The sequence below is a fragment of the Panthera tigris genome, chromosome C1, assembly GCF_018350195.1.
Source record: "Panthera tigris isolate Pti1 chromosome C1, P.tigris_Pti1_mat1.1, whole genome shotgun sequence".
Lineage (NCBI taxonomy): Eukaryota > Metazoa > Chordata > Mammalia > Carnivora > Felidae > Panthera > Panthera tigris.
This window is the reverse complement of record NC_056667.1, coordinates 213,343,120-213,364,078: the sequence shown is the minus strand read 5'-3', so window position 1 is coordinate 213,364,078 and position 20,959 is coordinate 213,343,120. Positions and strand designations below refer to the sequence as shown.

At 40.5% G+C, this 20,959-nt stretch overlaps 1 protein-coding gene across 16 annotated transcripts in view; it reads left to right on the top strand.

The window, feature by feature from the left end:
• USP40 (ubiquitin specific peptidase 40) overlaps positions 1–20,959 on the top strand; it is an 88,171-nt gene that overhangs the window by 16,045 nt on the left and 51,167 nt on the right. For all 16 annotated transcript variants that reach the window (XM_042995689.1, XM_042995688.1, XM_042995681.1 and 13 more), the window contains 2 exons: positions 5,401–5,484; positions 6,925–7,032. In XM_042995689.1, coding sequence (XP_042851623.1) covers positions 5,401–5,484; positions 6,925–7,032 — 192 coding nt within the window. The remainder of the gene's footprint in view (positions 1–5,400; positions 5,485–6,924; positions 7,033–20,959) is intronic.

Below are 20,959 nucleotides of genomic sequence, written 5' to 3'. Positions count from 1 at the left end.
CAGTCAGTTAAGCATCGACTTCGGCTCAGCTCATGATCTCACAGTTCGTGAGTTCGAGCCCCGCGTCAGGCTCTGTGCTGACAGCTCGGAGCCTGGAGCCTGCTTTGGATTCTGTGTCTCCCTCTCTCTCTGCCCCTCCCCGCTCACGCGCGCGCTCTCTCTCTCTCTGTCTCTCTCTCTCTCTCTCTCAAAAATAAACATTAAAAAACTTAAAACTTCTCAGTCTTCCCAGAATGGTTTCCTGTGAATGGTGTGTGACTTTCCCCCCCATTTAGGTATCTGGTTGCCCATTCCCATTTATTGAATAATCCATTCTTTCCCCACCAATCCCCAGTGCCAGTTTTGTTCTGTCAGTTATTTGCGTATGAGTCCATTTGGGCATCTATTGTGTTCATTGTTCTTTTTTCTGTTGGTAGGCAGATACCACGTTGTTAATTTCTGTAGCATTATCATTAAGTCATGATCCAGGCAAGTCTCCCTGTATGTTGTTATTCTTCAGGAGTATTGTTACTGTTTTGGCCTTTTACTCTTCTGCAGACATTCCTAGAACCAGCTTGTCAGTATTCTCACGCATGTACACACCTTCTCAGAAGTAGTAGAGTTTTGAATCTAGATATGTAAACCAGATAGATCTTTTCATATTTTAGAGCTTCTTACAAAAAAGCTTTGTAATTTTCTTAAGATGTTCTGAAGGAAAGCACTAACTGAAGTCTTAGTTCCAATTAATTGCAGTGGGAAAAGTAAGGTGTAACACACCAACCCCAGCCTCTTGGCCAGCTTTCTAACGTATAACTAGAACACAGTGAAATGTCAGTATGTAAGTTACAAGCCATCATGGTAGGAATAGGATGCTTACGACAGCTTCCTGACGATCAGACAATTGGGGTTGTTCGTGAATAGTTGGCCACACGCAGTGGTATCGCTTCTCTTGGTGCCAGCAGTGTTGCAGATGCACGTTCTACCTGTTGGTGTTTGCTTTCCAGAGCACCTGTCTGCATTTCTGATGCTCTGTCAGTTGTACTTGGATATTAAAAAGCATTTGGATGTTTAAAAAGTCACACTGTTCCACCAAGAAGATGTTCTGTGGGGCTGTGGCCCATACTTTGTATTTCTTGGACTATTTGTGGCTAGCGTACGAAATGCAATTACCATTAGTTTATTGATTTTTACAACCAACCATCTCGCTAAACGCCTCTTATATTGCAGACATGTTTGGAGAAGGACTGGTTTGTGTCCCCCTTTCCGGTCCGTTACCTTCCATTTCGTTCTGGGCCGAGAGCGCCATGGAAGCATCACTCTCGGGTGCTTGTGCCACGTTTGCCAAGACGTTAGGTGTGGGGCACATTCCCAGTCAGGTGAAGGGAAGTTCTTCTGCCCTCATCTGCTCTAATTCAGCCCTCAGTGTGTCCGTACTTAGTTCGCGCCGATTCTTATCATACTACCTTTCTTCATGCTGCTGTCTTTAGTGTCCGGGGTCCCGTAGCAGAGACCTCTGGTTCTCTAAGCAGCCGTTCTCCCCCCACCCTTTTCAGACGATTAAATTAGCTCAGTTCCCTTCTCTCTAAAAGATGATGTTGAAGGTTTTTCTTAGTTTCTGATACAAGCTTGAGGACAGATCCAATAAATACCGGGTTGTTCATTTATTTTTTTTCTCTTTGCCTTGCCCGCCGTGGTCTTGACTTCTTTTTTCCAGCTCCGCCCTCGTCTGTGTAACCTTGTTTTCCAGTGTTGCCCTGTCTCTTCAGTCCGAGAGAGCACTCCCACTTTCTGCACCGGTCAGACGCCAGGGCAGGGAGCGTGTCTCCGCTCCCCTCAATACCCACAGCAGATTTTCTTCAGCCGCTGTCTGATTTCCGGCACTTTTATAGTTGATGAGATTTATCATCAGTCTTTGTTCTTCTGCAGTTTCATTTTCAAGTTTATCGTGGAGGTCACACACACAGGTGGACTCCTGCAGTGCTGCGGTAGTGTGTCTCAAGCATTGATGCTGTCTTCCGTGTCTTCGTTTTGGGTTGTGCTTCCTTGGATATCCCTGCCCTTTTGTGTTCATTTCCTCAGAGTTAATTAGCTCTTTTCTAGCATCATTGGGCTCTTCTCCTGGTTCTGTTATGTGACTGGGGAAGAGAGACAGGCATTCTTTCGTTTGGTTTTGCTCTCTGCACTGCCTCTCTACACTTGACGCTTTGTTACTTTAGCAAGGTCTTTCTTGGGGCTTAAAGAACAATCAGAATGCTTCCCTTCGTGCTTGGTATATTTTACTATTCATGCCTTCTATGAAGCATCCCGTTTGTTAAATTTTTTCCTTTGTTCTTTCAGAATCACTAATTTTTTCATCCAGAGCTTTGTGATGTTCAAATAATGATTAATGCTTTAAAAATTTCAACCTCAATACGTACATCTGCACACTGCTTATCTTTGTATTGCCATTATGCTGAGAGACTGCTTGTGCCTAGAGACATAGGATTCCAAATATTCTAATCATAGCTGCATGTTCTTTCTGCTTATAGTTTGGCAATTTCTTCTTCCTTTCAAGGAGCCGTTCCCTGCGTTCATGGAGTTCTTTAGTAGCTGCTGTCTGCAAAGGAATAACTTTCATGACCAATCTGACATAATTTTCATGAGTTTAAAGTCAGCTTTCCAGGGGTGCCTGCCTGGCTCAGTTGGTAGAGCATGGGACTCTTGATCTTAAGGTTGTAAGTTCAAGCCCCACGTTGGGGGTAGAGTTTACTTTAAAAAACAATAATTATGTATTATATGATATAATATAGTATAGTGTATAAAGGCAACATTTTAGTCTCCTTAGTGTATCTAGAAGATGATCCCTTTTCTTCTAGTATGGAGGCCATTCACTGCAAAATGTGACTCTAGATCTGGTTGTAAAAAGGAGCCTGATCTTTGCTTTCTGCTTCCTTTTTTTTTCCCCCCTGTTTATTTTGAGAGAGAGGAGGGGAAGGTTAGAGACAGAATCCTAAGCAGGCTCTGTGCTGGTAGCGCTGAGCCCAACATAGGACTCAAACCCACAAACCGTGAGATAATGACCTGAGCCAAAATCAAAAGTCAAATGCTTAACCGACTGAGCCACCCAGGTGCCCCTGCTTTTTGCTTCCGGAGAGACCTTTTGCTTCATTGATGGTTGTTGACATCACTTTGAATATTACCTTGCACATTTGAAGAAAGGGGTCAGAGAAGCCTTCACAACAACTCCCAGTAGGCAGCCCAGAGCTAGTTCCTACTGTCCGGACAAGGCCAAGGTTGGACACTGGCAGAGTGGAGGAGGACTGGGCCTAGCCTGTCGGTTACCCACACCGGCGAGACACGTAGGGGCAGTGCTGGCCTGCCTTTCCTCTTCTACCATTTTTAAACCTCTTATTCTTTAGTCATGTCTTTAAACATATTATTTTATTATTCTGATAATTGCAGTATCTGAAGACTTTGTAGGTCTGCTTGGATATCTACTGCTTCTATTTCCTTGGGATTTTGTTATTTTAGACTGTAGTCTTGCTTGATTGGTGGTTTTTTTAAGAACATGATTTACTGGAGTAATTCATGGGCTAGGTTGAAAGTGCCTTCCTCTGAGAAAGATAAGTTTTTGTCTCTACCACATGCCTAGGGTCCCTTCCAACCCTTAACTTTGACCTAGTGGTTTTGGAGCCATACCATGTGGGCCACAAACCCAAGCGGGGACTTGTGATTATAAATTTAGAGGAGGTGTTTTTCTACCTTCATCTAGTATCAAAGTAAAAGCAAGTTTCTCATTGTTTTTTATTGTGGGGTGGATTTTTCTAGGCCATGTTTATACTGAGAGGGTGGCTCTTTTCAGGTTTCTAGCATTTTGCTGAAGTCTGTCTATGTGGTATAATTAAAAAATACATATTTATATTCTGTCTTTGCCCCAGGTTCCTGGAATAGAGCTTGAAATTTCCTGAGTGATAGGCTTGTCTTTTGTTATTCATAACGAACCCCTTTCAACCATACCCGAGTTCATGCTAATGGGGTAACTCTTGGTGGGAACCTAGATACCTTCGAAATGAGGGCTGATCAGCAGCAGAACCAACCACATGCTTAGAGGGTTGGTGTTTTTAGCCCCAGTCCCTGACCCGGGGAGGGGCTGGTGATTGAATTCAGTCCATCGGTAATGCCTGCATACTGAAACTTTGATTAAAATTCTGAAGCAAGGAGACTAAGGGAGCTTGTGGGCTGGTGAACACATCCATGTGCAGGGAGGGTGCCCACCCCGACTCTACAGGGACAGAGGTTCCTGCTGTACTCAGGACCCTTCCCGACCTCACCCTGTCCACAGGGTGTACAAGTTCCTGAGTTCTGTGAGCTGTTCCAGGAAATTCTCAAACCTGAAGTGGGGGTTGTAGGAACCCTAGAATTTGTAATCAGCCAGGCAAAAGCACAGGTGGCCTGGACCCTGCTCAGGACCCCGTTTGTGGCTGTTGTCTGAAGTGGGGACAGTCCTGTGGGACTGAGTGAAGTTCGTATCAGAACTGGACTGAATTGTAGGACACCCAGATGGTGTCAGAGAACTGCAAAACTGGTTGTTTGGAAAACCATTCAACTCCGTACTTTTGGAGGTCTTGAGGCTTTGCCTCCCAAACCATGTCCTGTATGAGCATCAAAGTGGAAGCTGCATCGGCCAGGTTGGACGGCTGGAGGCCTCAGCTCTGGATTTCCTCCCTGGATTCCCGTTTCACTTTTTCCCTCAGGATTTCCCTGATACTCTCTTGCTAATTCAGTGTGTGTTTTAAAAAGATGCCTTTGCTTTTTATTGTTGAGTTTACTTTATCCAGCATTTTTAGTAATTGGTAAAGATGATTATACTTAATGTACCATATTGTTTTACTCTTTCTGTATTTTGGTCTTGTGTTAATTGTTTAGGTCTATTTGTATTTATGGTTTTAAGTCAAATCAAAATGCTTTTGCAAGATGGCATGTACCAAAAATTCAATAAAAAAAAATACCTTATTTTGATATGTTCCCAAATAACTTCATAGAATGGGGTGAAAACTTAAGACGACTGGGAAATAGAAGGGAGCCTGAAGCTGAGCTTGCTAGTGATTCACACACAACCTGTCAAGATTTGTAGGGTGCAGCTGGGGTGGTGCTTACTGGGAGAATGTCAGAACCTGCCGAGCGTGTGTTGTGCTGGAGGCTTATCTCATAATTCCATTTGCAGATAATGATCTGCAGAGATTAAGTAGCTTATTCAGGATTATTCAACCAAAACTGGAATTCAGAGCCAGGTCTGCCTGATTCCAAAGTATATGTAAGTTATTACGATGCTGTTACTATCCCTTCTCCCTCTTGAAACTTCCGTGGCACAAACATTTCTCTTTTGTTAGTTACCTTTTAAGGGAGTAATGATAGAAACCTTTTTATTGTTTTCCTTTCTAGGAGGAAAAAAGTAAACCAGATCTCCAGAATAAAGAGGAGATTGACGATGATCCATTGATAATTCTAAAAGCAATCTTACTACAGGTAGAGTTTATATTTTCGTGTGTGTGTATTACAGACATGCACATAGATACATGAAATTTCATTGATAGAACTGATTCTGGTACTGTTGGCAGTCTTTTTCCTTTGGGACATTCTCTGTGTCTATTTTTATAATTTTTTTATTGGAGACTTTCTGGTTATAAAAAAATTCATATTTGTGGTAGAAAATTTGAGAGAAAAAATACTAGGAAATATATCAAGATAATAAAAATATAAATCAAATATCCAGTTATTGTTAATACTTTGACGTATATTTTTTACATTCTGCTTTTTCTCTGTGTTTATGCATATATATATATATTGGGATTGGGTTATAGGGTTTTTTGGTACTACTGTCCTTTTGAATGGAATTGGGATTCACTTTACATATTGTTTTGGAATTTGCTATTTTCCCACGTTATCCTTCCTAATGCCTGTAATACCTGAAGTTATGTCCTCTTTTTCATTCCTAATACTGATATGCTGATAATACCTCAAGTCTGTGACTCTTAACGTTTGCTTAGTGCTGTGTTGTAAAGGTGGTAGGTCTCCTTTTATGTATTTATTCATTCCTGTGAACAATTTTTCTTAATTCTTTACCACGGACCTAGTCTGAGTCCTTTAACTGCATTGGTCTGTGGCCACTGTATTAGTTTGCTAGAGCTGCCGTAACAGAATACCACAGATTGGGTGGCTTAAACAACAGAAATTTATTTTCTCACAGCTCTGGAGGCTGGAAGTCCAAGATCAAGGTGCCGGCAGGTTTGTTTCCTCCCGAGGCCTCTCTTCTTGGCTTGCAGATGGCTGCCTTCTCGCTGTGTCTTCACATGGCCTTTCCTCTGTGCATGTGCATCCCCAGTGTCTCTGTGTGTCCATTATTTCTTCTTCTTATAAGGACACCAGTCAGATTGGACTAGGACGCACTCTACCTCATTTTTAACTTAATCACTTCCTTAAAGGTCCTGTCCAAATATAGTCATAGTTGAGATCTTGAAGGTTCAGGAGTCAATGTATGAATGTGGGGGTGGGGAGGGGGTACATTTCAGCCCCAAACAGTCACTTCCTCTTCCCTTTTAGAACTGCTTTATATCTGGAAACATTCGGAAAAGATATTGATAATCCTTTTTTGCGCTTAAATATCTCTTGTAAACATCCCATAAAATATCAGGAATTTACCAAACCTCAGAATACTCTTTGGATATTGGCTCCTTAAATGTTTGAACTTTGGCACAGGAAAGCACAATTCAGGTTTTCTAAACTGAGGCTTAATCTACTTGTAAAAAACTTTTTTTATTTTAAAGTAGTTATGGTTAATCCACTTCCATGTTCAGCTGTCATAGGCACATTTAATTAGATATAATCCTATTGGCCCCTTTGAACTTGTAAATGTTACATTTACATCTCATCAAATTTTCCTAAATGATCTTGTGTTTCTTTCACAAGGAGGAGAGTAATCTGATTCCTGTTGATCAGCTGGGCCAGAAACTCTTGAAAAAGATAGGAATATCTTGGAACAAGAAGTACAGAAAACAGTATGGACCACTGCGAAAGGTAATACATGACATCTGTATAGGAGGTCCCATCCCGGGAAATTTTATTATGATCGCTTTGCAAAGGAAATTTGAATTAGGTGAAAATAAAATCACTTTTTTTATTTAATGGTTAAAATTCAGTTAAGTTACTTATTAAGTTATCAAATCAAATAATTTATAGAATCAAGAAGTAACAGAAAAAGAAGGGCTTGTAATACAACAGCATCATCACAAGTGCCCTCCTTAATGCCCGTCACCCATTTAGCCCATCCCCCACACAACACCCCCTCCAGCAACCCTCAGTTTGTTCTCTGTAGGTAAGATTCTCATGGTTTGCCTTTCTCTGTTTTCATCTTATTTTATTTTTCCTTCCCTTTCCCTGTGTTCATCTGTTTTGTTTTCTTAAATTCCACGTATGAGTGAAATCATACAATATTTGTCTTTCTCTGACTTATTTCACTTAGCCTAATATACTTCAGTTCCATCCACGTCGTTGCAAATGACAAAATTTCATTCTTTTTGATGGCTCAGTAGTATTCCTCTGTGTGTGTGTGTGTGTGTGTGTGTGTGTGTGTGTGTGTGTGTTTACACCACATCTTTTTTATCCATTGATCAGTCAGTGGACATTTGGGCTCTTTCTGCAGTTTGGCTTTTGTTGATAGTAGTGCTATAAACATTGGGGTGCACGTGCCCCTTTGATTCAGTATTTTTCTTATCCTTTGGGTAGATACCTAGTAATGCAATTGCTGGGTCATAGGTTAGTTCTATTTGTAATTTTTTGAGGAACCTCCATACCGTTTTCCAGAGTGGCTGCACCAGTTTGCATTCCCACTGACAGTGTAGGAGGGTTCCCCTTTCTCTGCATCCTTGCCGATGTCTGTTGTCTCCTGAGTTGTTAATTTTAGTCATTCTGACAGGTGTGAGGTGGTATCTCATTGTGATTTTGATTTGTGTTTCCCTGATGATGAGTGTTGTTGAGCATTTTTCATGTGTCTGTTAGCCATTTGTAGGTCTTCTTTGGAGAAATGTCTATTCATGTCTTCTGCCCATTTCTTAACTGAATTATTTGTTTTGGGGGTGTTGAGTTTGCTAATTTCTTTATAGGTTTTGGATACTAACCCTTTATCAGATTTGCAAATATCTTCTCCCATTCTGTGGATTGCCTTTTAGTTTTGTTGATTATTTCCTTTGCTGTGCAGAGGCTTTTTATCTTGATGAAGTCCCAAGAGCTCATTTTTGCATTTGTTTCCCTTGCCCCCGGAGATGTGTCTAGTTAAAAGTTGCTATAGCCAGGGACAAAGAGGTTGCTGCCTGTGTTCTCCTCTAGGATTTTGATGGTTTCCTCCTCTCACATTTAGGTCTTTATCCATTTTGAGTTTATTTTTTGTGTACTGTGTAAGAAGTGGTCCAGTTTCATTCTTCTGCATGTCGCTGTCCAGTTTTCCCAACGCTGTTTGTCGAAGAGACTTTTTTCCATTAGATATTCTTTCCCACTTTATCAAAGATTAGCTGACAACATAGTTGTGGGTCCATTTCTGGGTTCCCTTTTCTGTTCTATTGGTCTATGTGTCTGTTTTTGTGCCAATACCATTCTGTCTTGATGATTACATCTTTGTAATACAGTTTGAAGTCCAGAATTGTGATGCCTCCAGCTTTCGTTTTCTTTTTCAACATTACTTTGGCTATTCGGGATCTTTTGTGGTACCATACAAATTTTAGGATTGTGTGTTCTAGCTCTGAGAAGAATGCTGGTTCTATTTTGATCGGGATTGGGTTGAAGGTGTAGATTGCTTTGGGTGCTATCAACATTTTACCAATATTTGTTCTTCCAGTCCATGAGCACGGGATGTTTTTCCATTTCTTTGTGTCTTCAATTTCTTTCATAAGTGTTGTAAACTTTTCAGAGTACATATCTTCTACCTCTTTGGTTAGGTTTATTCCTAGGTATCTTATGGTTTTTGGTGCAGTTGTAAATGGGATTGATTCCTTGATTTCTCCTGCTGCTGCTTCATTATTGGTGTATAGAAATGCAACAGATTTCTGTACATTGATTTTATATCCTTGCAACCTTGCTGAATTAGTTCTAGCAGTGAAGTTCTTGGTGAAGTCTTTCAGGTTTTCCACATAGAGTATCCTGTCATCTGTGAAGAGTGAAAGTTTGACTTCTTCCTTGACAATTTGGATGCCTTTTATTTCTTTTTGTTGTCTGATTGCTGAGGCTAGGACTTCCAGTGCTATGTTGAACAACAATGGTGAGAGTGGACGTCCTGTTGTGTTCCTGAACTTAGGGGAAAAGCTCTCAGTTTTTCCCCATTGAGGATGATACGGGTCTGTTGTATATGGCCTTTTATGATGTTGAGGTATGTTCCTTCTGTCCCAGTTTTCTTGAGGGTTTTTATCAAGAATGGATGCTATATTTTGTCAGATGATTTTTCTGCATTTATCGAGAGGATCATGTGGTTCTTATCCTCTCTTTTATTAAGGTGTGTATCACGTTAATTGATTTGCAGACACTGAACCACCCCTGCAGCCCGGGAATAAATCTCACTTGATTGTGGTGGATAATCCTTTTAATGTACTGTTGGATTTGTTAGGATCTTGTTGAGAATTTTTGCATCCATGTTCATCAGGGAATTGGTCTGTAATTCTCCTTTTTAGTGGGGTCTTTGTCTGGTTTTGGAATGAAGGTAATGCTAGCCTTATAGAAGGAGTTTGAAGTTTTCCTTCCATTTCTATTTTTTGGAACAGTTTCAGAATAGTAAGTATTAATTCTTCTTCAAATATTGGGTAGAATTTCCCTGGGAAGCCATCTGGCCCTGGACTCTTGTTTTTTGGGAGATCTTGTATTTCTGATTCAGTTTCTTTGCTGGTTATGAGTCTATTCAAATTTTCTATTTCTTCCTGTTTCAGTTTTGGTCATTTATATGTTTCTAGGAATTTATCCATTTCTTCTAGATTGTCAAATTTGTTGGCATGTAATTGCTTATAATATTCTTTTATAATTGTGTTTCCGTGGTGTTGGTTGTGTTCTCTTTCATTTGTGATTTTATTTGTTTGGGTCCTCTTTTATTTTTGATAAATTTGGCTAGGGGGTTATCAGTTTTTTTAATTCTTTCAAAGTACCAGCTCCTAGTTTCATTGATCAGTTTGTTCTGCTGGTTTTTTGGTTTCTGTATCATTTGTCTCTGCTCTCATCTTTACTTGCTGTTCTTTTTCCAGTTCTTTTAGGTGTAAGGTTAGGTTGTGTATTTGAGACTTTTGCTTCTTGAGGAAGGGCCTGTGTTACAATATATAATACTTCTTATGACCACCTTTGCTGCATCCCAAAGGTTTTGGACTGTCGTGTTTTCATTTTCATTTGCTTCCATTTATTTTTTTAATTTCTTCTTTAATTTCCTGGTTAATCCATTCATTCTTTAGTAAGATGTTCCTTAACCTGCATGTATTTGAGGGCTTCCCCAATTTTTTCTTATGGTTGACCTCAAGTTTCATAGTGTTGTGGTCTAAAAATATGCATGGTAAGGATCTCAGTCTTTCTGTACTGGTTCAGGCATGATTTGTGACCCATCATGTGATCTCTTCTGGAGAATGTTCCATGTGCACTCGAAAAGAGTGTGTATTCTGTTGCTTTAGGATGAAATGCTCTGATTATATCTGTTAAGTCCATCTGGTCCAGTGTATCATTCAAAGCCTGTTTCCCTGTTGATCTTCTGCTTAGATGATCTGCCCATTACTGCAAGTGGGGTGTTAAAGTCTCCTACTTTTATTGTGTTGTTATCAACAAGCTTCTTTAAGTTTGTTATTAATTGATTTGTACATTTGCTTGCTTTTAAGATAGGGGCATAAATAGTAGTTAGATCTTCTTGTTGGATAGCCTCCTTTATTATGATCTAATGCCTTTCTTCATCTCTTATGATAGTCTTTGATTTGAAATCTAGTTTGCCTAAGTATGGCTACTGCAGCTTCCTTTTGATGTCCGTTAGCATGAGAAATGGTTCTCCACCCCTCACTTTCAATCTGGAGGTGTCTGTGGGTGTAAAATGAGTCTTTTGTGAGTCAGCATATCGATGGGTCTTGTTTTTGTGACCATTCTGATACCCTGTGTCTTTTGATTGGAACATTTTAGTCCATTTACGTTCAGAATAATTATCAATAGATATGAATTTAGTGCCATTGTATTACCTGTAAAGTTTCTGATTCTGTGGATTGTCTCTGTTCTTTTCTAGTCTTGGTTGCTTTTGGTCTCTCTTTCCCTGTCTAAGGGTCCCCTTTAATAATTCTTGCAGAGCTGGTTTCGTGTTCACAAACTCCTTTAGTTTTTGCTTGTCTTGGAGGCTCTTTATCTCTCCTTCTATTCTGAATGACAGCCTTGCTGGATAAAGGATTCTTGGCTGCGTATTTTTCCCATTTAGCACATTGAATATTTCCTGCCACTCCCTTCTGGCCTGTCAGGTTTCTGTGGACAGGTCTGCTAACCTTATGTGTCTGCTCTTGTAGGTTAAGGACGTTGTGTTCCTAACTGCTTTCAGAATTCTCTCTTTATCTTTGTGTTTTGCAGGTGTTACTGTGGTATGTCTTGATGTTGACCTGTTTTTTTGCTGATTTTTTTTTTTAACGTTTATTCATCTTTGAGAGACAGAGAGAGAGACAGAGCAGGGAAGGGGTAGAGAGAGGGAGACACAGAATCCAAAGCAGACTCCAGGCTCTGAGCTGTCAGCACAGAGCCCAACGCGGAGCTTGAACTCAAAAACTGCGAGATCATGACCTGAGCCCAAGTCGGACGCTCAACCGACTGAGCCACCCAGGTGCTCTGAGTTTTTTTTGCTGATTTTTGAGGGGAGTTCTCTGTGCCTCTTGGACTTGAATGCCTCTTTCCTCCTTCCTCAGATTAGGGAAGTTCTCAGCTATAATTTGTTCAAATAAACCTTCTGTCCCTTTTTCCTGCTCTTCTTCTGGAACCCCTGTGATACGGATATTATTGCACTTTATGGATTGCTGAATTCCCCAAGTCTGTATTTGTGATGTAGTGGTTTTATTTCCCTCTTCTTTTCAGCTTCATTATTTCCGTAGTTTTATCTTCTGTGTCACCTATTCGTTCCCCTGCTGCTTTGATCTTCCTTGTGAATACATCCAGTCAGTTTTGCATCTCAGTTAGCATTTTTTATTTCAGCCTGATTTTTAGGTCTCTTATCTCTGCAGCAAGGGTTTCTCTGGTGTCTTCTATGCTTTTTCAAGCCCAGCTAGTATTATTATGACTAAATTGTTGTTCTAAATTCTTGTTCAGATATATTGCTTACATCTTTTGTGAGCAAATTCCTGGCTGTGGTTTCTTCTTGATACTTCTTTTGGGGAGAATTCCTCCACCTTGCCATTTTGTCTAGGTTTCTGTTTTTTGCATGTTACGAAAGCTTACATGTCCTGCTCCTGAGAGTAATGCTGTGTTAAGAAAAGGGGTCACGTCCGGGCTGCCCAGGCCTAGCGCTTCAGGAAGCGCTCCGGTGTATGCTGTGTGCACTCTGCTTTGTGATTTGGCTGCTCTTTCCCCCAGGTCAGTCCTATGCAGAGTTCATCCTTGCTTGCAGTGGGGAGCATTTGGACCTTTAACTAGGTGTGCTTTGATTTGTTTGTTAAAATAAGACTGATTTTTTTAAAAAGCCTGATTCAAAAAAGGAAAAGGAACAAAAACAAACAAACAAACAAAAAACTGTAAGCCTAGTTCCAAAAAAAAGAAGGAAAGGGGAAAAAAATAAAAAGCCTGATCCAGACAACAAGAAAAGGAAATGAAAAAACAAATGAACAAATAACTATAAGCCTGATTCAAAAAAAAAAACAAACCTGGTCCTATTTCCCCCAGAACTGAAGGTGATGCTTCAGAGCACTTTATGTTCCATAGACTTGGTGCATGTGGAGCTGGGGGGCGTGCTGGTCCTCTGGGGGAGAGTCTTGCCGTGCTGGCTCACAGTCAGACCTGCCCGAGTAAAGCTGCACCTGCAGGGGCACCTAGGTGGCTCAGTCAGTTGAGTCTCCGACTTTGGCTTAGGTCATGATCTCATGGTTTCAGAGTTCAAGACCCACATCAGGCTCACTGCCCTCCGTGCAGAGCCCGCTTCAGATTTTCTGTCCCCCTCTCTCTGCCCCTCCCCCACTTGCACTGGTTCTCTCTCTCTCAAAAATAAAGCATTTAAAAAAAAAAAAAAAAAGATGCACCTGTAGGGGACAGGATGTGTGGTTTGGTGTAAGCAGTACCACCTTCCGCTGGTGGGGGCGCTGTGCTGGCCTTGCTGGCGGGCGGAGAAAGATGGTGTCCCCTTGCTCTCTTCCCCAGAGAGGAGAGGGGAACTCACATCTGCCACTGTTCAGGGAGTCCTCACAGACCAGCGAACAATCTCCCCTTCTGTGTCCCAGGTTTCTGTCAGATCCCTGCTCTCAACCCTTCTGTGCCCAGGCCGTCAACACACAGCCTTTGGTTTATCTCTTGTGGTTATCTTTGGCACGCAGCTAGGATGTGGAACTCCAAATTTTAAAGGACCCTGCACACGCTGGATCCACTCCCCTCCAGGGAGCGTCGCATTCTTGCAGCGCTGCGCCTGGTGCCGGCCTGTCCCAGAAAAGCAGTCGCACGGCCGAGCAGGTGCCTGGAGTTTATGGTGAAGCACAGCAAAAAGCTGCGGCCAGGTTATCCACCCTCTGTTTGCACCTTTGTCCCCTGGTGCTGAACGGCTGCTCAAAGGCGCCAGCCAGGTCTTTTGTCCTTGAAGAGGCAATATATTCTCTTCCTAATGCACTCCAGGGAATGGAACGTTCTCTCCCAGTATAACCTGGGGCATCCCCACACTCCACTGTCCTCTCCCAGGCCTTTGCCCTCCTCCTCCCCAGGAGCACAGCTGCCCACCGAGATCAACTCCTGTGAATGCTGTAGACTTTGATAACCTCCAACTTTGAGTTCCACTCTGCAGAAACTGCTGATATAGTCCATTCCTCCTGATTCCCCAGTCACTGGGTTTGGAGGAGTGCTTTTCTTGCACGAACCCCATGACGTCTCTCTAACCCCTCTCCCTTTCCTCTCCACAAAAAGGGCTTCCTCCCTTCCACGCACCACAGCTCTTCTGTCCCCTAATTCATGTCACTGCACCTGCACCTGCCACATTTCCTCCCTCAAGATGCGCAGAATGTTCTCTTAATCCTCCGATTGATTTTCTAGGTGTGAATTCAGAATCATTTGATGTTGATCTAGCTGTTTTCGAGGAACAAGGCAAGGCCAGGTTCCCCCTACTACTCCACCATCTTAACTCCGCCCCCCCCTCCAGGTTTTCCTTTAAAACAATTGGGTAAGGGCCCCTGGGTGGCTCAATTAAGCTTCCAACCTCTGCTTAGTTCATGATCTCATGGTTCGTGGGTTTGAGCCCCACGTCGGGCTCTGTGCTGACAGCTCAGAGGCTGGAGGCTGCTTCAGATTCTGTGTTTCCTTCTCTCTGACCACCCCCCCCCCCACTTGTGTTCTGTCTCTCTCCCTCTCTCAAAAATAAATATTAAAAATTTTTAAGAAAACAAAAAATAATTGGGTCAGTGTCTCGGTATTTTACTCTTGAGTATGATCTTAGTTGTGCACATTTTTAAAAAATATACATACCCTGGGGCACCTGGGTGGCTCAGTCGGTTGGGCGTCTGCCTTCAGCTCAGGTCATGATCTCATAGTTCGTGAGTTCAAGCCCCACATTGGGTTCTGCTTTGCGCACAGAGCGCCCTTTAGATCTTCTCTCCCCCTCTCCCTCTCCTCTTTCCTCCCTCCCTCCCTCCCTCCCTTTTCCTCTCTCTCTCTCTGTCGAAAATAAACAGAATACTTAAAAGAAAAATATAAATACCTTTTGTAATTTTGAGGGAGTTAGCTTTTAATTCATAGTTGACTGATCATTTCATCTTGAGTAGAGGTTGGATTTTATCAAATGTTGACTCAGTTTTGTGGGGTTTTTTTGTCTTGTACACCTTTTTTTCTGTTAATGTGATGAATTCCATTGATTGACCTTTTTAATGTTAAACAAATCTTATATTTCTGAGAATAATCCCACTTGGTCATGATACTCTCTATATTGCTGTCTTCATTTAGCTCATATTCGGGATTTTCGTGTCTGCATTTATGAGAGATACGAGTCTTGATTTTCTTTTTTTTTGTAAAGTCTTTGTCAGATTTTAGTATCAAGGTTATATAGGACTCAGAAGTTGGAAAATACTCCTTTTTTTAATATTTTTGGAGGAATTCTCTCACATTGATAATTTTTTTCTTAAATGTTTGATGAAGCTATTGAGACCTGAAATGGTATTTTATTTAATTCCAGTGTAAGTAACATACGGTGTTAATATTAGTTTCAGCTGTGCACTATAGTGATTCAACAGTTCCCTGTATTCTCAGTGTTCATCATAAGTACACTCTAATCCCCTTCACCTGTTTCACCCATCCCCCCAGCCACCTCCCCTCTGGTAACCACCAGTTTGTTCACTCTCATTAAGAGTCTGTTTCTTGGTTTGTCTCTTTTTTTCCTTTGCTCATTTCTTCTGTTTTTTGTTTTGTTTTGTTTCTTCAATTCCACATGAGTGAAATCGTACGGTTTTTGTCTTTGACTGACTTCACCTAGCATAATAACCTCTAGCTCCATCCATGTTGTTGCAAAGGCAAGATTTCATTTGAATAATATTCCGTTGTATAGAAGTACCACATCTTTATCCATTCGTCTATTAATGGAGACACTTGGCTGCTACCATAGTTTGGCTCTTGTAAATAACGCTGCAGTCAATACAGGGGTGCCTATGTCCCTTTGAATTAGTGTTTTCTTATTCTTTGGGTAAATACCCAGTAGTGTGATTACTGGATCGTAGGGTAGTTCTGTTTTTAACTTTGTGAAGAACCTCCATGCTGTCTTCCACAGTGGCTGTGCCAGTTTGAGCTCCCACCAACAGTTTACGAGGATTCCTTTTTCTCTACATCCTCGCCAACACTTGAGATTTTGATTTTAGCCATTCTGACAGGTATGAGGTGATATCTCATTGTGGTTTTGATTTGCATTTCCCTGATGATGAGTGATGTTAAGCGTCTTTTCATGCATCTATTGACCATTTGTATGTTTTTGGAGAAATGTCTGTTCGTGTCTTCTGTCCATTTTTAATTGGATTATTTGGTGGGGTTTTTTGGTGTTTGCATTATATAGTTTTTTAATATATTTTGGATATTAACCCTTTATCAGAGATAGGTCAGTTGCAAATATCTTCTCCCATTCGGTGGGTTGTCTTTTAGTTTTGTTGGTTTTCTTTGCTGTGCAGAAGCCTTTTATTTTGATGTAGTCCCAATAGTTGATTTTTGCTTTTGTTTCCCTTGCCTCAGGAGACATACCTAGAAGGATGTTGCTACAACCAGTGTCAGAGAAATTACTGCCTGTGCTCTCTTCTACGATTTTTATGATTTCAGGTCTTACATTTAGGTCCTTAATCCATTTTATTTTTGTGTATGGTGTAAGAAAGTGGTCCAGGTTCATTCATCTGCATGTGGCTGTTCAGTTTTCCCAGTACCATTTGTTAAAGAGACTGTCTTTTTCCCATTGCATATTCTTGCCTCCTTTGTCAAAGGTTAATTGGCCATATAATTGTGGTTTTACATCTGGGCTTTCTGTTCTCTTGAGACCTGAAATTTTTTTGGAGTAAGGTTTTTTAATTATAGTCTAAATTTGTTTTATTGTAGAGTTCTTTAGATTTTCTCTTCTTGCATTATTTTGGAAAATTTTGTTGTTTAAGGAGTTTGTTCCTTTATCTGTGATGTCAAATTTATTAGCATAAAATTATTCACAATATTTTGTGTTTTCTGTAGTGTCTATAGAACCTGAAGTTGTTTCCTTTTTTTCATTCCTAATATTAGTAATTTGTATTTTCTCACTTTTTTCCATCAGTCTTGCTTGGGGTTTATCAGGTTTATTAAACTTTTTCAAAACCTTTTGCCTCTTTTGATTTTCTCTATGGATCATCTCTTTTCTATTTCATTGATTTCTGCTCTTGTTTTTAATTATTTCCTTCCTTTTTCCTCTGGGATTTAATTTGATCAACTTTTTTCTAGTTTCCTGGGTTGGTATCTGAGTTGCTTTTAACCTTCCTTTTTTAAAATGTTTGTTTACTTATTTATTTTGAGAGAGTGAGCGAGCATGAGCAGGGGAGGGGCAGAGAGAGAGAGAGAGAGAGAGAATCCCAAGCAGGATCTGCACTGCCAGCATAGAGCATGGAGCACAATTTGGGGCTCAAACCCATGAACCCATGAGAACATGACCCGAGCCGAAATCAAGAGTTGGACCCTCAACCGACTGAGCCACCCAGGCGCCCTTAAACCTTCCTTTTAATAGATGCTTTTAAAGCTGTCAATTTCCTTCTCAGCACTAATTTAGCTGCAGCCAAATCTGACATGTTTTCATTATCATTCTGTTCAAAATATTTTGTAATCTCCCTTGTGGTGTGTGTGTGTGTGTGTGTGTGTGTGTGTGTGTGTGTGTAAATGTGTTGCTTAATTTCCAGATATTTGGGGATTTCTTTTTATCTTTTTGTTATATCCATAAATTGATTTCTAGTTAATTCCATTGTACTCTTGAGAACATGCTCTCCCTGATTTTAATTCTTTTGAATTTATTGAGATTTGTTCCACACCTCAGAATATGGTCTGTGTTGCTGAATATTCAGAATTTACCATAAAAGTTATTTTCTGCAGTTGCTGGATATATTTTGTAAATGTCAACTGTGTCACTTTGGTTGATAGTGTTCTGTTTTCTTCTCTGTCCCTACTAATTTTTCTGTCTTTTGGTTGTGTCTTTTGGTTTAAATATCCAGCTACAATGGTGGATTTCTCCCTCCCCCTTTTACTTTGGACAACTTTACTTCATGTACCCTGAAGTGACACCGTTAGGTGCATACACATTTTGGATTTTTATGGCCTGCTGACATACAGTGCCCTTCCTTTATCTCTGCTAATATTCCTTGCCTTGAAATTTACCTTGTCTAGTATTGATGTAACCTTGCAAGCTGTTTTATATAAGTGTGTCTCTTGCAGTGTGAAGTTGGCTCTTTTTTATTTGGGATAATTGTGATTTTTAAGTAATCTCTCCTTTTATTTAAAGCATAATTTGTTAGCATAAAGTTGTTTGAAGTATTACCGTGTTACCTTCTTACTGTCCATAGGATCGGATGTTCCCTGGTTCATTTCTGATCTTGATAATTTGGGTGTTTCGGCTTTCTCTTTCATCAGTCTTGCTAGGGGTTCATCACATCTGTTAAACTCTTTAAGAAAGTAACTTTGTATGTGTTGATTCTTCTATGCTGTTTGTTTTCTATCAGATAATAGTTTGATAAGTTTCTTTTAATTAGAATGTGTAGTCCATTTGGTTTTAATGCATTAATATGGTTGAGTTTGAATTTACCATCGAGGTATTTGGTTTTTATTTGCCACCCGTTTTTTGCTCCTTCTTACTTACCTTTTAGATTAATCAGGTGATTTTTAGTATTTCATCTTTATCTCCTCTGTTGGCTAATAGCTGTATTTCTGTAGTTTTTTTATTCTAGGGATCATATTATCCGTAAGTTCGTATTACCAATTACAGATTCATGGCACACCACTTCATGAACAGTGTAACATGCTCACAGTGGTGTAATTGCATTTCTGCTGTTGTCTTATGTTTTACCATTACAGGTAAACTCCACTCTACGTTATTTATTTTTATTATTATTAAATTTTGCTTTAAACACTCAGGCAGCTTTTTTTTTTTTTTAATGTTTATTTTTTTGAGAAAGAGAGCACGAATGGGGGAGGGGCAGAGAGCGAGGGAGACACAGAATCCGAAGCAAGTTCCGGGCTCTGAGCTATCAGCACAGAGCCCGATGTGGGACTCAAACTCAAGCACTGTGAGATCGAGACCTGAGCTGAAGTCGGAGGCCTAAGTGACTGAGCCACCCAGGCTCCCCAAGCAACTTTTTAAAAAACTGAATGAAAAAATCGTGTTTTATGCTTATCTATTCTGGTGTTCACTGGTTCTTGCACATTCAGCCGTGCATCTGGTATCACTGCCCTGGAATGTAATAGAACTTCAAGTCTTTTGAGAATGTCCCTCTTCGAGTCTTGGTGAAAATATTCTCGGCTTGTTTGATTGAAATTGTTATTTTGTCTTCAGTTTTTTTAAGGGATATTTTTGCAGGATATAAAATTCTGGTTTAGGTTTTGTTTTTTGTTTTTTCCTTTCAGTACCTTAAAGATGACACTCCATTATGTTTTGGCTTCCATTATTTTGGTTCCGTGACTTGAACGTAATGTGTCCTTTTCTCTGCCAGCTTTTAAGATTTTTTTTCTCTTTCTTTGATTTTTAGCAGTTTATTTCTTTTTTGTTATTTTTAAAATTTATTTTGAGAGAAACAAAGTGTGAGTTGGAGAGGGGCAGAGAGAGAGAGAGGGGAGAGAAAATCCCAAGCAGGCTTCACACTGTCAGGGCAGTGTTTTATGGCTAAGCTGAAACCAAGAGTTGGCCCTTACCGACTGAGTCCCCCAGGCCCCCCATGGTTTTAGCAGTTTAACAATAATGTGTCTCAGTATGGTATTCTTTGCGTTAATTGCTTTGTATTTGCTAAGTTTTTTATATCTGTAACTTAAAGTCTTTCTTCAGTTTTGGCCACTGTCTTCTTAATTTATCGTCTGCCCCATTATCTCTCTTCTCCTTCTAGGACTACAGTTACATATGTATTAGAACATTCTGGATTTCCTCACAGATGTTAGATAACTGGGTTTTTTTTTTCTTTTTCTGAAAATTTTTACCTCTCCTTCAATTTGGATAATTTACATTGCTTCATCTTCAAGGTCATTGGTTCTCCTGCTATATCTAGTCTTCCATTAAGCCCAGCTAGTGAACTTTTTGTTTAGATACTGTATTTTCCAGCTTTAGAATTTCCACTTAGCTGTAATGGAGAGTGTCCGTTTCTCCACTGAAACTCCCTATCTGAACCCACTCTGTTCATCCTTTCTTATAAATTAAATACATTTTTTTTTGTTTTGTTAAAATTTTTTTAATGTTTATTTATTTTTGAGACAGAGAGAGACACAGCATGAACGGGGGAGGGGCAGAGAGAGAGGGAGACACAGAATCAGAAGCAAGCTCCAGGCTCTGAGCCATCAGCCCAGAGCCCGATGCGGGGCTCGAACTCGCGGACCGCGAGATCGTGACCTGAGCTGAAGTCGGACGCTTAACCGACTGAGCCACCCAGGCGCCCCACATTTTTGAAAGTCTAATTGGCTTTATTAAGCTATATAAATTAAGTATTTGTAATAATTTCTCAGTATCATAATGTCTGGATCGTTTCTGGGTCTATTTCTATTAACTTTTTTTTTCTCTTGTGAATTGACCGTGTCATCTCTTGATTATGAGAAACACTGTCCTGTTTGCATGTCATTTAGTCTTATATTGCCTATGGGTGCTGTTCTCTAAAGAGTTTCACAGTATGTCATACCAGGCTGTTAAATTACCTTTGAATCGTCTTGATCCTCTGGTAGCTTCATTTTACAGTTTGTAGGGTGGGCCTATTGCAGTGTTGCTGTTAGTCCTGAGACACGCCTGGTCCTCCCTCTTAAGACAGAGGTTGCCAGAATATGGCCACTGCCTGTTTTTGTACAGCCCTGAGCTAAGAACTCTCTTTGCATTTTTAAATGGTTATTTATTTTAAAAAGCTATATAGGTGCCCACATAATGTCCTCAAGTTTGCCTCTTAAGTTCACAAAGCCTAAGGTGTTTACTGTCCAACCTTTTACAAGTTTGCCAGCCCCCAGCCTAAGGTATGGCCCTTCTGGGATTTCAGTGGAAAGCCTGAGATGTTTGTCATACTCCTCTAACTTGCCAGGACTTTAGTTCCACTTTCTTCTATCCAGCAGCAGGATGCTAAAGTCT